The sequence below is a fragment of the Salmo salar genome, chromosome ssa19, assembly GCF_905237065.1.
Source record: "Salmo salar chromosome ssa19, Ssal_v3.1, whole genome shotgun sequence".
NCBI classification, from domain to species: Eukaryota; Metazoa; Chordata; class Actinopteri; order Salmoniformes; family Salmonidae; genus Salmo; species Salmo salar.
In genome coordinates, this window is record NC_059460.1 from 9785943 (window position 1) to 9799965 (window position 14023).

The window sequence follows — 14023 nt, forward strand, 5'->3', positions numbered from 1 at the left end:
TTAAAACCCGTTCTCAACCGCTAGATGTCCCCATATGACCGTCCAATCTGCCAAGTCCTCCAGTATCCCAGCAGGCCACAATAACCGGAAAATACATTGAGGGTAAAGCGCGGATTCAGAAAAACTGTTTTGAGAAAGAAGTTAGCATTTTAGTGCTGTTTAACTATATGCATAACGGATTAATTACGTTTACAGATCGCTGTAAAGGTGTATACGTTACTAAGCGTGTGAGTTTAAATCGCCGAATAGTATGTTTTGTTTTTTTTTACGTTACCATGACTTCGTAGCAACAGTGTCACAGTCACACTGGCCTGCACGCGGGCGTTCGTACATTTCAAAGGTAGCTAACAGCTATCGAACAGTCAGTTAGATAAAGTTTGACTAACTAGAAACTTGGTTGTTGTTGCTTAAAGATGTCAGGCTTTAATTTCGGATCCGGGGCTATTGGTTCCACCAATGCTGGCGGAGGGTTTTCGTTTGGAGCCGCTGCCAGGTAAGAATTGTATGGCTGACGTAAGTTAGCTTTATGTCGCGGATATGTAGATACAGCGCGGTTTACCCAGAATGTATTGTAGCCAACTAACTAACTAGCTTCCTAAATATCGATGTAGAAGTAATCATGCAAACAGCGCTTTGATGTGTGTCAAACTGCTAATATATTATGGGTGTGTCAACTAGTTGTTTCTCATTCATATATATGTATATATATATATATAGTGTGTGTGTGTGTGTGTGTGTGTATATTAGAGGTCGACCGATTTAATCGGAATGGCCGATTTAATTAGGGCCGATTTCAAGTTTTCACAACAATCGGTAATCGGTATTTTTGGCCACCGATTTGCCGATATTTTTTTAACTAGGCAAGTCAGTTAATGACGGCCTAGGAACGGTGGGTTAACCGCCTTGTTCAGGGGCAGAACGACAGATTTTTACCTTGTCAGCTTGGGGATTCAATCTTGCAACCTTACGGTTAAGTAGTTCAACGCTCTAACCACCTGCTTTACATTGCACTCCACGAGGAGCCTGCTTTACGCGAATGCAGTAAGAAGCCAAGGTAAGTTGCTAGCTAGCATTAAACTTATCTTATAAAAAACAATCAGTCAATCATAATCACTAGTTAACTACACATGGTTGATGATATTACTAGTTTATCTAGCCTGTCCTGCGTTGCATATAATCGATGCGGTGCGCATTCGCGAAAAAGGACTGTCGTTGCTCCAACATGTACCTAACCATAAACATCAATGGCTTTCTTAAAATCAATACACAAGTATATATTTTTAAACCTGCATATTTAGTTAATATTGCCTGCTAACATGAATTTCTTTTAACTAGGGAAAATGTGTCACCTCTGCAACAGAGTCAGGGTATATGCAGCAGTTTGGGCCGCCTGGCTCGTTGCGAACTGTGTGAATACTATTTCTTCCTAACAAAGACAGCCAACTTCGCCAAACGGGGGATGATTTAACAAAAGCGCATTTGCGAAAAAAGCCCAATCGTTGCACGACTGTACCTAACCATAAACATCAATGCCTTTCTTAAAATCAATACACAAAGTATATATTTTTAAACCTGCATATTTAGCTAAAAGAAATCCAGGTTAGCAGGCAATATTAACCATGTGAAATTGTGTCACTTCTCTTCCGTTCAATGCAACAGTTTGGGCCACCTGGCACGTTGCGAACTAATTTGCCAGAATTTTACGTAATTATGACATAACATTGAAGGTTGTGCAATGTAACAGGAATATTTAGACTTATGGATGCCACCCGTTAGATAAAATACGTAACGGTTCTGTATTTCACTGAAAGAATAACGTGATAGTTTCCGGATTCGACCATATTAATGACCTATGGCTTGTGTTTCTCTGTGTTATGTTATAATTAAGTCTATGATTTGATAGAGCAGTCTGACTGAGCGATGGTAGGCACCAGCAGGCTCGTAAGCATTCATTCAAACAGCACTTTCGTGCGTTTTGCCAGCAGCCCTTCGCAATGCATTGCGCTGTTATGACTTCAAGCCTGTCAACTCCCAAAATTAGGCTGGTGTAACCGATGTGAAATGGCTAGCTAATAGCGTTTCAAACGTCACTAGCTCTGAGACTTGGGAGTGGTTGTTCCCCTTGCTCTGCATGGATAACGCTGCTTCGAGGGTGGCTGTTGTCGATGTGTTCCTGGTTCAAGCCCAGGTAGGAGTGAGGAGCGGGACGGAAGCTATACTGTTACACTGGCAATACTAAAGTGCCTATAAGAACATCCAATAGTCAAAGGTATATGAAATACAAATCGTATAGAGAGAAATAGTCCTATAATTCCTATAATAACTACAACCTAAAACTTCTAACCTGGAAATATTGAAGACTCCTGTTAAAAGGAACCACCAGCTTTCATATGTTCTCATGTTCTGAGCAAGGAACTTAAACGTTAGCTTTCTTACATGGCACTTTTACTTTCTTCTCCAACACTTTGTTTTTGCATTATTTAAACCAAATTGAACATGTTTCATTATTTATTTGAGGCTAAATAGATTTTTTTGATGTATTATATTAAGTTAAAATAAGTGTTCATTCAGTATTGTTGTAATTGTCATCAGTACAAAAATAAATAAAAAATTGGCCGATTAATCGGTATCGGCTGTTTTTGGTCCTCCAATAACCGGTATCGATATCGGCGTTGAAAAATCATAATCGGTCGACCTCTAGTGTGTGTGTGTGTGTGTGTGTGTGTGTGTATATATATATATTGTGTGAGAGAGAAGTGTGTCATTGTTTGTATTCAGTGTGGGGTTTAGACTCAGGCCTTTTCTATGTCATAGCTAACATTACTTACTGTTCGTATTCAACGGATATACATTGTAATTGTGACAGCGGCATATTGCACGTCTGTAAATATGGTGAGGCATACTGCAAAGTCATGTAATGTTTTGTACTTCTTCCCTCTATCTCCCCCACTTTTTTTCTCTCACCCCTTTCTCTAGTACTCCAGCTGCAGCAGGTACAGGTGGGTTTACTCTGGGTGGAGCTCTGGGTGCTACAGCCCCAGCCTCCACCACCACCACCTCTTCTCTGGGCCTGGGCGTGTCACTATTCTCACAAAAACCTACTGGGGGGTTCTCCTTTAACACTCCTGCCTCAGGTAGGTACACATGTTCTCAACATGGCCTGTCGGTCTCTTTCCCTCTTCAGACCTGCCTCATGCTTGATGTTTCCTACCACCGAGCACAAAGAAATACACAGACAGACATTTAGGTGTAGGTGACCTATTGTAGTTATGGAGTTCTTGTTTTTGTGCAGGAGCTGCTGCACCCACCCAAGGCCTTACATTAGGTGAGCTTACTATCAATGTAGCTACACATTAGTCAAGACCTTCACTGCTACCATCGGCTCATCCCAGTCTGTGCCTTCGCATGATGATACAATAGTGCCTGTCTTGGCAGATTCATTTGTTAATGTCTGTGGGTGATGATGACATATGGTTGAGTCTACCTTTAACCCTGCTCTACCTGCTGTCTCTCCCAGGTGCCCCAGCAGCCTCTACAGCCCCTACTACGGGCTTCAGTATGACCTTCAATAAACCCTCTGCCTCGGCCCAACCCTTCTCCCTCACTGCAGCCTCCTCAGCCCCCACAGGGGCAGGACTGACACTAGGCTCCGTCCTCACCTCCACTGCACCACAGCAAGGAGCCACAGGATTCTCTCTCAACCTAGGGGGTGTGGCCGCAAGTACAGCCCCATCCACAGGTCTATCGCTGGGTTCCAGTATGTTCTCTAACATGGCTACTACTGGTTAGTTAACTAAACATCTCTGTCTCTCTCTGTTATCCAGAATAGCACTGGTTAGTTAATTACACACATCTCTCTCTGGGTCTCATCACACCTATCTTTTTCCATTTCTATCTCTTATCTCTGTCTTTTCACTACATTCCTTATTTGGAGGTAGTGAATGATCTGTCTCATGTGTGCATGTGTGTGTGACTAACACCTTTTTGATTATGTGTTGATCTTAGGTCTGAGTCAGTCCACTCTTGGAGGACTGGGGTTTGCGTTAGGTTTGTATGGGTGTCAGACTAACATTTGCATGGTTGTGTTTGTGCGTGTCAGTGTGTTTATTTGTGTTAATGTTTGTCTGTTTTCAGGTTTGGGCCAGACTACTCTCGGATCAGGGGGGTTGACGTTAGGTTCCCTGGCCTCTACCTCCACGGCGGTGTCAGCGGCCCCCAGCCTTGGACTGGGCGGAGTTGACTTCAGCACCTCCTCAGAGAAGAAAAGTGACAAATCATCAGGGGCCAGCCCACAGTGAGTCCCACTGACTGACAACCGTCTGGACCAATGAGTGTCCACAGTGTCATTTCTTGACCAACCGTTTATTATGATCATCATAATAGGTAATATATCTGACTCTTGTCCCTGTTTATTTTTCTTTCTTCTCACTCTCAGAGACAGCAAAGCTTTGAAAGATGAAAATTTGCCTCCAGTCATCTGTCAGGATGTAGACAACTTCCAGTACGTAAATCAGTACTTTTCTTCAACTACACCCTGTGTTAGTGTATGTGGCTCTAACAGTACTGTGTTTGCATATCTTTGATCATGAAGATGCATTGTGTTGACCGTGTGAGTTCTCCGTCCTGTAGGAAGTTTGTGAAGGAGCAGAAGCAGGTTCACGAGGAGATCAGCAGGATGTCATCTAAAGCCATGCTGAAGGTTCAGGACGACATCAAGAGTCTCAAACAGCTGCTGTCTGTCAGCGCCTCGGGACTACAGAGAAACGCCCTGGCTATAGACAAACTGAAGATGGAGACTGCACAGGTACACATGCTGATGTCACATGGTCTTTTGAGGAATTAAGGCTCAAAATACACATGCCCTTACTGTTGCTGAACGTCATAGTCCCTCTCTCCTAACCCTCCTCGTCTAGGAGTTGAAGAATGCAGACATAGCTCTGCGGACTCAGAAGACTCCCCCTGGACTCCAACACGACAACACAGCTCCCTATGAGTGAGTATTCCTATCACCATCATTGTTATATCCCCCTGAACTTACACTACATGATCAAAAGTATGTGAACACCTGCTCGTCGACTATCTCGTTCCAAAATCATGGGTATTAATATGGAGTTGGTCCCCCCTTTGCTTCTATAACAGCCTCCACTCTTCTGGGAAGGCTTTCCACTAGATGTTGGAACATTTCTGCGGGGACTTGCTTCCATTCAGCCACAAGAGCATTAGTGAGGTCGGGTACTGATTTTGGGCAATTAGGCCTGGCTCGCAGTCGAAGCTCCAATTCACCCAAAGGTGTTCGATGGGGTTGAGGTCAGGACTCGGTGCAGGCCAGTCAAGTTCTTCCACACCAATCTCGGCAAACCATTTCTGTATGGACCTCGCTTTGTGCACAGGGGCATTGTCATGCTGAAACAGAAAAGGGCCTTCCCCAAACTGTTGCCACAAAGTTAGAAGCACAGAATCGTCTAGAATGTCATTATATGCTGTGGCGTTAAGATTTCCCTTCAGTGGAACTAAGGGGCCTAGCCCGAACCATGAAAAACAGCCCCAGACCATTATTCCTCCTCCACCAAGCTTGACAGTTGGCACTATGCATTGGGGCAGGTAACATTCTCCTGGCTTCCGCCAAACCCAGATTCGTCCGTTGGACTGCCAGATGGTGAAGCGTGATTCATCACTCCAAAGAACGCGTTTCCTCTGCTCCAGAGTCCAATAGCGACAAGCTTTACACCACTCCAGCCGATGCTTGGCATTGCGCATGGTGATCTTAGACTTGTGTGTGGCTTCTCAGCCATGGAAACCCATTTCATGAAGCTCCCGACGAACAGTTGTTGTGCTGAAGTTGCTTCCAGATGCAATTTGGAACTCTGTAGTGAGGGTTGCAACAGAGGACAGAAGGTTTTTACACGCTTCCGCAGTCGGCTGTCCCGTTCTGTGAGCTCGTGACCTACCACTTCGCGGCTGAGCCGTTGCTGCTCCTAGGCATTTCCACTTCACAATAACAGAATTTACAGTTGACCGGGGCAGCTCTAGCAGGCCAGACATTTGATGAACTGACTTGTTGGAAAGGTGGCGTCCAATGACTGTGCCATGTTAAGTCACAGAGCTCTTCAGTAAGGCCATTTCACTGCCGATGTTTGTCTATGGAGATTGCATGGCTGTGTGCTTGATGCACCTGTCAGCAAAGGGTGTGGCTGAAATAGCTGAATCCACTCATTGAAAGGGGTGTCCACATACTTTTGTGTGTGTGTGTGTGTGCACCATACCCCTTTTTTGATTTTGAACCACCGATGAATGTACTGCATTTTAGCCATAATAAATTCAATCCTGGCTGTCTTCTTTCTTTCTCTCTGTCTGTCTGTCTGTAGTTATTTCCGGTGTTTAGTGGAACAGTTTGAGGTCCAGTTGCAGCAGTACAGACAGCAGATAGAGGAACTGGAGAATCACCTCACTACACAGGGCAGTGGATCACACATCACACCACAGGGTAACATGCATGCATACATACATACATACATACAATCTCTTGACTTTCTTCATTGTCTTTATGTGTGTGTTTTTGTGTCTCTCACTGGATATTGTGTGTAGATTTGTCACTGGCCATGCAGAAGTTGTACCAGACGTTTGTGGCTCTGGCTGCTCAGCTCCAGTCAGTACACGAGAACGTCAAGGTAAGTCCTACAGACATCACTGTTGACTGACTGTTCTATAACAAATCACCTTGTTACAGAAATAAATATTGAGTATTTTGAATGAAGTGATTGAGGTTCTTCCTCTGGGGTATCTGTAGACCCTGAAGCAGCAGTACCTGGGATACCGCCGGGCCTTCCTGGAGGACTCCACGGATGTCTTCGAGTCCAAGCGGGTGGCCAGTAAGAAGTGGCAGAGTGCCCCACGCATCACCACTGGCCCCGCCCCCTTCAGCAGCGTCCCCAATGCGGCGGCGGTCGCCATGGCAGCCACGCTGAGCCAGCAGCAGCAGCCCGGCCCAGGTCTGACCTCTGCCTTCAAGTTCTAGAACCCTGACCCCCTCACCTTTGACCTTTCACCTTACCACCCCTCAGTCTGACAGAGAGAGGGGGGAGGAGAGAGATGTAGGGGGAGAGAAGGAAAGTGGGACAGAATTAAAAAAATGTAGCCAGTGCCCAACTTTTAGGTTAGTTTGTCTTTTCTTTCTCTGGAAAGAGGGAAAGAAATGGAGGGAAGGAGAAAGAGGAGAATGTAAAAGCAACATAGTAAGTTCCAAACTGTGTCCAGTTTGTCTTTCTCCAGTGGTTCTGCTCTATATGTGTGAGAAGACCTTTTCCTCACAGGCATTAGACCCAAAGCAATCTTTCTGCGGCTGTGTTGGAACTGCCTGTTTATAAACGTAGCACGGGCCATTACTCGGCTCTCTGCTTTTCCCTTAATCTCCCCCCTCTCTCTCTCTGTCTCTCTCTGTCTCTCCCTCCATAAGAGAAGCACTTAACAGTTTCTCAGTGAATCTGTGGCTTTTTAAGATGATTGAGAAAGTGGTAGATTACTGGAGATGAGACTAAAAACAAGAAGGCAGGACTCGTATCACTGGGTATTCATTCACAGCTCTCATCTGTCCCAGACAGACTCTAGACTAGAATCTTTTGAATACTTGGAGGCTGCATTCTCTTTGGGTTCAGTCACCTAATTTATATTGAATGGGTTCTTGATTATCTATATTTATTGAAGGTGCTTTTTTGTGAAGCTTAACTGCTTTGGTTTTATTGAATAAAATATCTTAGGTAGTTTGTCTGGAGCTAGTCTGGATGGCGTGACGTGGTGGTTCCAGGTGAGTGTGCTCTGTGTCTTCGATTAGGACGCAACTGTCCAAATCGGTTTAGTTCGGAAACTGGGTCTCAACCTTTTTTTTTATTAGGATTTTCCTGAACAAATTGGTTTAGATTAGGACACAGTTGTGTCTGTGTGTGTGTTTTCATAAAGCAGTAATGTAGCTTTCACTGTGTGGTAGCAGTCTTGATAAGCACTTAAATCACACACACACTCTCATTCTCTCTCACACACACACACACACACACACACACACACCCACCCACCAGCCTTAGACCAGCAGATCTCCCTTCCCAACTCGGTTGTATGTAATGATTTGCCCTTTTTCTCGGCATCTGTCATTTTGTCTTTGACATGCTTCACCTATATTTCAGGATGACATTTTAAAAGTTCAAGACGATCTGACAGTGTATAGCCTAGTGTTTAAAGAAGATATTATAATTTACTGCACAGGTCTACATCAAAAGAGTGTTTTTAATTTCAGTGAAAGATTTTAACTGTTGAACATATGCATTCCTTTTTGTAACAACGGCAGAGTCTTTAGTTGTAATAGCAATAACAGCAGGCTCTGGTTGCTAGTGGCCAGGTGTGTGCTTGTCTGTCTGTGTGTGTGTGACTGTATCTGCATTGTTAGACAGGACATTGACTGCCTCAGCCGGTAATGACCATTGTACAGTAATTTTAACCACAGACAAGACAACCACTTCTACCTGACAGTCCATATCACTTTCAATCCATCACTATGCATTCTACAATAACCTTTTGACTAAGATAATGATTGTGATTTATCAGTATTTCCTACACACACTACTTAACACTGGCAGGTGGTCTACCATGCAGGTCTACCTCACTCCAGAATATAGATGGCAGAGGGGCTGATGACGCACAGTCTGTCTGTATAGATGGAACCTAGTTCTCTTTAGTTCCATAATCCATTCTATTTAATAGAATGGCTACAGTGTTACGTCACTCACTAGTTTTACAGGGGAGAAACCAAGTGAACGTGCTGCTCGTATCGACTGCCTTGGGAAGGCCAGTTGGATCATTAGTGCCAAAAATCAGTATTTTTCTCTATTCAGAGTCGGCCATTTTGTGCTCCGAGATTAACCAACTGCTGCTCTGGACTGACCTGTCTGTCCTCCATCTCACGCTAGCATTCCAGAACCACTCTGGAACTTTGATTGTTCGAGAATGAGTAGCTAAATAGTTGTGAAACTGGAACACGTAAATTAGTTCTGGAACTCTGTGATTGGTTCTGGAACTTGTGGTCTGCTCTACATAGCAAACTCCTGTTAATGTGACAGGGCTGGCTAACAGGACTATGATGAATGCCTTGGGGCTTTTTGAAGGGGTTCTGTGAGGTCTGAAGGTCCTTTTTGTTTTTTTAAATCCCAGCCCCCGTCCCTGCAGGAGGCCTTTTGGTAGGCTGTCATTGTAAATAGGAATTTGTTCTTAGCTGACTTGCCTACTTAAATAAAATACTACTAGTTGTGGTTGGACTGACTGGCTGAGAGGCTGACTGGCTGAGAGGCTGACTGGCTGAGAGGCTGACTGGCTGAGAGGCTGACTGGCTGAGAGGCTGACTGGCTGAGAGGCTGTCCGTCCACTCAGACAGTGTTCAGACTCAGAGGAATAGCTAGTTGGAGCCAGTGAGGTGCTGGGATGTTTGTAGAACACTGGTATTGGCTGGGGAGGTGTATTTTCAGACAAAAACACAGATGCCAATTCTGTGCCCTGTTCAGGAGGGTGTGACATTACAGAACGTTCAGATAGAAATGTGTTGTAGAATAGGGAGTCATCTCAGCTCTATTCATTACATTTCTGTCTTCAACGTACAGAACATGTCACATCACTGAACACACCCCTCATCTTCACTCTGGTTCAGAGTGCTTTTGTTTAGAATGGTGTGTTTAATCTAAATATAACCAATGCTTGTTGTTGACGATGATGCATATATCTGATACTATATAATATTGTGTGCCTTTTGAAACTAGACATATTATTAATAACAATAATAATTTTGCGATGCATTTTTTTCTGGCACATGCTAGTTCCTTCACTCTTGGAATCTTGAATAGTTTTGGAAAACTTGTGAAATGCAATATAGAGGCTAGGAATGAACAATCGGTTGTGTCCTTTAACTGTGTGTTTATATGTAAGTGGTATGGCTTTAAATTGACAATAAATCCCTTTTAAAGGAGCCACTTTGTCTTTGTTTCTTTTTGACTGGTAAATTACTGATTTTTGAACACCCAATTGGATTTAAGAGAATTAATGAGTACACTTTTTGGATGAAGCTAAAAACCAAACTGAGTTTGCATCTCTAAAATCCAATTTGAGAAACGATACAGGTGCACGGAGGTTCAGAGTGAAGGAACTAGCAGACATGTTTCTACCACAGTCACATTTATTTGACCATTTTATCTGTGGAAATCTATCCACAGTTGCTAATGTATTTGTAGAAATGTGTAGGGATTATCTTAAAGGGAACAACTTCGATGTGGCAGTAAGGTTAGTGTTGGGGTGAGACAGGAGGTTGGGCTTAGAAGTCTAGTGTAGTCTGGTGGAATGTAATACTGAACCACTGATCCATAGGGTCTTGACATGTTACTCTATTCACTCTTGTGGACACACACACAGCCTATATCACCACTGAATGTTGCAGAGGAGAGGGGGAACTTCAGTAACACACACACACACACAGCCTATATCACCACTGAATGTTGTAGAGGAGAGGGGGAACTTCAGTAACACACACACACACACACACACAGCCTATATCACCACTGAATGTTGCAGAGGAGAGGGGGAACTTCAGTAAACACACACACACACACACACACAGCCTATATCACCACTGAATGTTGTAGAGGAGAGGGGGAACTTCAGTAACACACACACACACACACACACAGCCTATATCACCACTGAACGTTGCAGAGGAGAGGGAACTTCAGTAACACACACACACACACACACACAGCCTATATCACCACTGAACGTTGTAGAGGAGAGGGGGAACTTCAGTAACACACACACACACACACACACAGCCTATATCACCACTGAACGTTGCAGAGGAGAGGGGGAACTTCAGTAACACACACACACACACACACAGCCTATATCACCACTGAACGTTGCAGAGGAGAGGGGGAACTTCAGTAAACACACACACACACACACAGCCTATATCACCACTGAACGTTGCAGAGGAGAGGGAACTTCAGTAACACACACACACACACACACACAGCCTATATCACCACTGAACGTTGCAGAGGAGAGGGGGAACTTCAGTAACACACACACACACACACACAGCCTATATCACCACTGAACGTTGCAGAGGAGAGGGGGAACTTCAGTAACACACACACACACACACAGCCTATATCACCACTGAACGTTGCAGAGGAGAGGGGGAACTTCAGTAACACACACACACACACACACAGCCTATATCACCACTGAACGTTGCAGAGGAGAGGGGGAACTTCAGTAACACACACACACACACAAACGGACACTCCCTAGTCCAGAGGAGTAAGCTGTGTGCTCTCTCTGTCTCAGGGAGCCAGGCGTCCCTGGGGTCTGGCTTGGGAAACCCCTTTGCCTTGGGAGTGGGCTCTAGCTTGGGCACCTCAGGCCTCGGAGGTACTACCTCTCTTTTTACATCTAGTCTTCTCTTCCTCATCCATCTCTACTATGTATCTTTTTCACTGTTCGTTGCTTTCTTTAGATCTCACTCGCAACCTCCCATTTCTCCCCCTCCTTGTGTGTGGAAGACTGTTGGCAGTGTTAGGAATGTATGTGGTGTGAGTTAAGCTCTTCACTATCTAGGGCTGAAACAGTCTGCCTGTAGCTGTGGTATGTAGTGCGTCTCTGCTTTAATCTTGTCATTGGATACAGTTACTTCCGCTATACCCTGTTTGTGAGTGAGCCATTACAGAGGCTTAGCTACTGTTCTTTCTCTCACTCTTGCAGTAGTTGTGTGTGTGGTGTGTCCATGAAGCTAAGCTCTCTCCCTCTCTCATGTAGTAGCAGCATAGTGAGTGTGTGTCCCTAAAGCTTGGCTCCCTCAATCTCTCTCCCCTGCAGTGTTTGGTGGGGGTCCAGGTTTCGGGGGGGTAGCGACGGGGGGCTCCTCATTTGGTTTCTCCTCCGCCAGCAAGCCCTCGGGAGGGAGCCTGAGTGCAGGTACACACACACACCATACCTCCTTGTGCAAGCTCTCTAGAGGGTGTTTTAGCAGACACACACACTCCCTGTGATCATACTCATTATTTGAATAACTCATGTCCTCTTTCTTCTGTTTCTCCTATCTCCTTCTCTCCAGGTTTTGGAAGCAACAGTAGTTCAGGGTTTAACTTCAGTAACCCCGGCCTCAACGCGTCTGCAGGCCTGACGTTTGGCGTGTCCAACCCTCCCGCCACGGGCTTCGGCACTGGCGGTCCACTGCTGCAGCTCAAGAAGCCCCCGGTGGGAAACAAGAGGGGCAAGAGATAGAGGGGCAAAGGGAACGGTTAGGATTTGGGGGAGGGTAAGCTGATCCTAGATCTGTGACTTCCAGAACTGTCCAAGGTTGTTTAATGGGTCACAGTCCATGTAGATGGATTTGGGAGGGTACGTTTATTCTAGACCTGTGCCTAAGGGCGACTTCTAGAGCTGTCCAGGGGATGTCGGGGTGTAACAGTCTGTCCCAGATCTTTATTTTTATACCTGACGGGGGAACAGAGGGTTTGAGGGAGGGGGGTGATGCAGGATCAGGGTGGAGGGAATGAGGAGAGGGAGAAGTCAAGCAGAAAAAACTGTTGAAACAGATCAGCACATTTGGATAAGGTTCATAACCTGTGTTTTGTTCTTTTTAAACGTCCTCATTATTGTTTCATCGTGATTGCTTTGTTTTTGTAGAGTTTCTATTTTATAGTCTTTGTAAGTGTTTGTTGTGTGTGCAAGGATGCATGCAAGGGAGAGAACTGGCTGTGCTGAATGTCCCACACAGCCCCAAATTAGAACCTGAAAGGGTACCAGAACACACCAAACATGCACAAACACATACATACATACATACATTTCCTGTCAAGTGTGAATTTATGCAGTGTGTGTGTCAATAGACCGTGGTGTTGTTTTAGGGCAGGTGGATGATGAGCATATTACTGTCTGCTTTTCTATTGTCTTCTGATTCTCTCTGTTACCAAATAGTGATGTCATCCTCTTCTATTCATCTGAGTTGATAAGTGTAAACCTGTATTTTCAAACATCAGTTTAATAATAAAATTCCTGATGTTGATGATGGGTTTCCTTTATGTCTGTTTTTGTTGAAATGTTTCTCTTATGAGCAGACAGAGGTCATGTATCAAGTGTTTGGAAAGATAATCTGCTGTTTGCCTGTTTACAATGCCACCTGGCGGTTGAACAAATATTTTGCGGCAATACATGTCATCTTTCTGGTCCAATCACCGAAGCTTACTGTTGCTATGTGACCTCGAGGGCAAACATTTGGGGTTACTACGCAAAGATAATGGGGTTGTGCATCCCTAAACCAAATCAAATTTTTATGTAATTTAGCAATTTATCTATTGGTTTTTTTGCCACCAAGCAAGATATTCGATTCCGTATTCAGGTAAGAGTTTTTGTAGTAACTAAACTGATTACATTACTTTGTTATCCGTGTTTTATGTATGCTAAACGTAGCTAGCTAAAACCGTGCCCTAGTTAATACTATTTATACTAGCTAATATATCACAGCTTGAATAACATTTAATTACCCACAAAAAAATAATTAAAAAATAAAATGAATTCCCACTTTATTTCCCAGCAATGCCTTCTCCAGATACTATGTACTGTTCCCAGCAAATCAACATCCCCCAGTGAACTACCAGACATCCTGAAACAGTTCACCAAAGCTGCCATCAGAACCCAACCCCGGGATGTACTGGCTACGATGGTCTGCAGCCTCCCTGGATGTGACTAGACTGTAGGAGAGTTAAAAAGGTTATTCCATCAAACTTCAAATTATTAGAATAGTACACAACGCAGAACAGAACAACCAGTGTGAGGCTCAGTGGCCCAAACCCGCGAACAGGAATATTCCAAATTCAGACAGAAGGGGGGAGTCAGATCGCTATGATCGCCAGGAACTTTACTTTTGGTGTCTATTTTTAATTGTTGTGCTGCCTGTTGATGTTAGGTGGGCAGCTACAGAAGCTGAATGATGTTA

The 14023-nt window shown here is 44.4% G+C and overlaps 1 protein-coding gene across 9 annotated transcripts; it reads left to right on the plus strand.

The window, feature by feature from the left end:
• Positions 1 to 40: 40 nt before the first annotated feature.
• LOC106578419 (nucleoporin p58/p45) lies at positions 41 to 13093 on the plus strand. 9 transcript variants are annotated; one of them, XM_014157170.2, is made up of 15 exons: positions 42 to 493; positions 2977 to 3134; positions 3293 to 3325; positions 3518 to 3784; positions 4006 to 4047; positions 4135 to 4294; positions 4436 to 4501; positions 4630 to 4804; positions 4914 to 4993; positions 6366 to 6484; positions 6586 to 6668; positions 6788 to 6989; positions 11374 to 11457; positions 11902 to 12000; positions 12140 to 13093. In XM_014157170.2, exons 1-15 carry the CDS (start codon positions 414 to 416, stop codon positions 12307 to 12309), a joined length of 1818 nt encoding a protein of 605 aa, XP_014012645.1. In that variant the 5' UTR covers positions 42 to 413; the 3' UTR covers positions 12310 to 13093. The 9 variants fall into 9 exon arrangements, with proteins under 9 accessions (XP_014012646.1, XP_014012648.1, XP_014012645.1 ...); XM_014157178.2 differs by having other exon boundaries at positions 84 to 102; XM_014157171.2 differs by lacking the exon at positions 3293 to 3325 and having other exon boundaries at positions 41 to 493.
• The last annotated feature ends 930 nt before the right edge of the window (positions 13094 to 14023 follow it).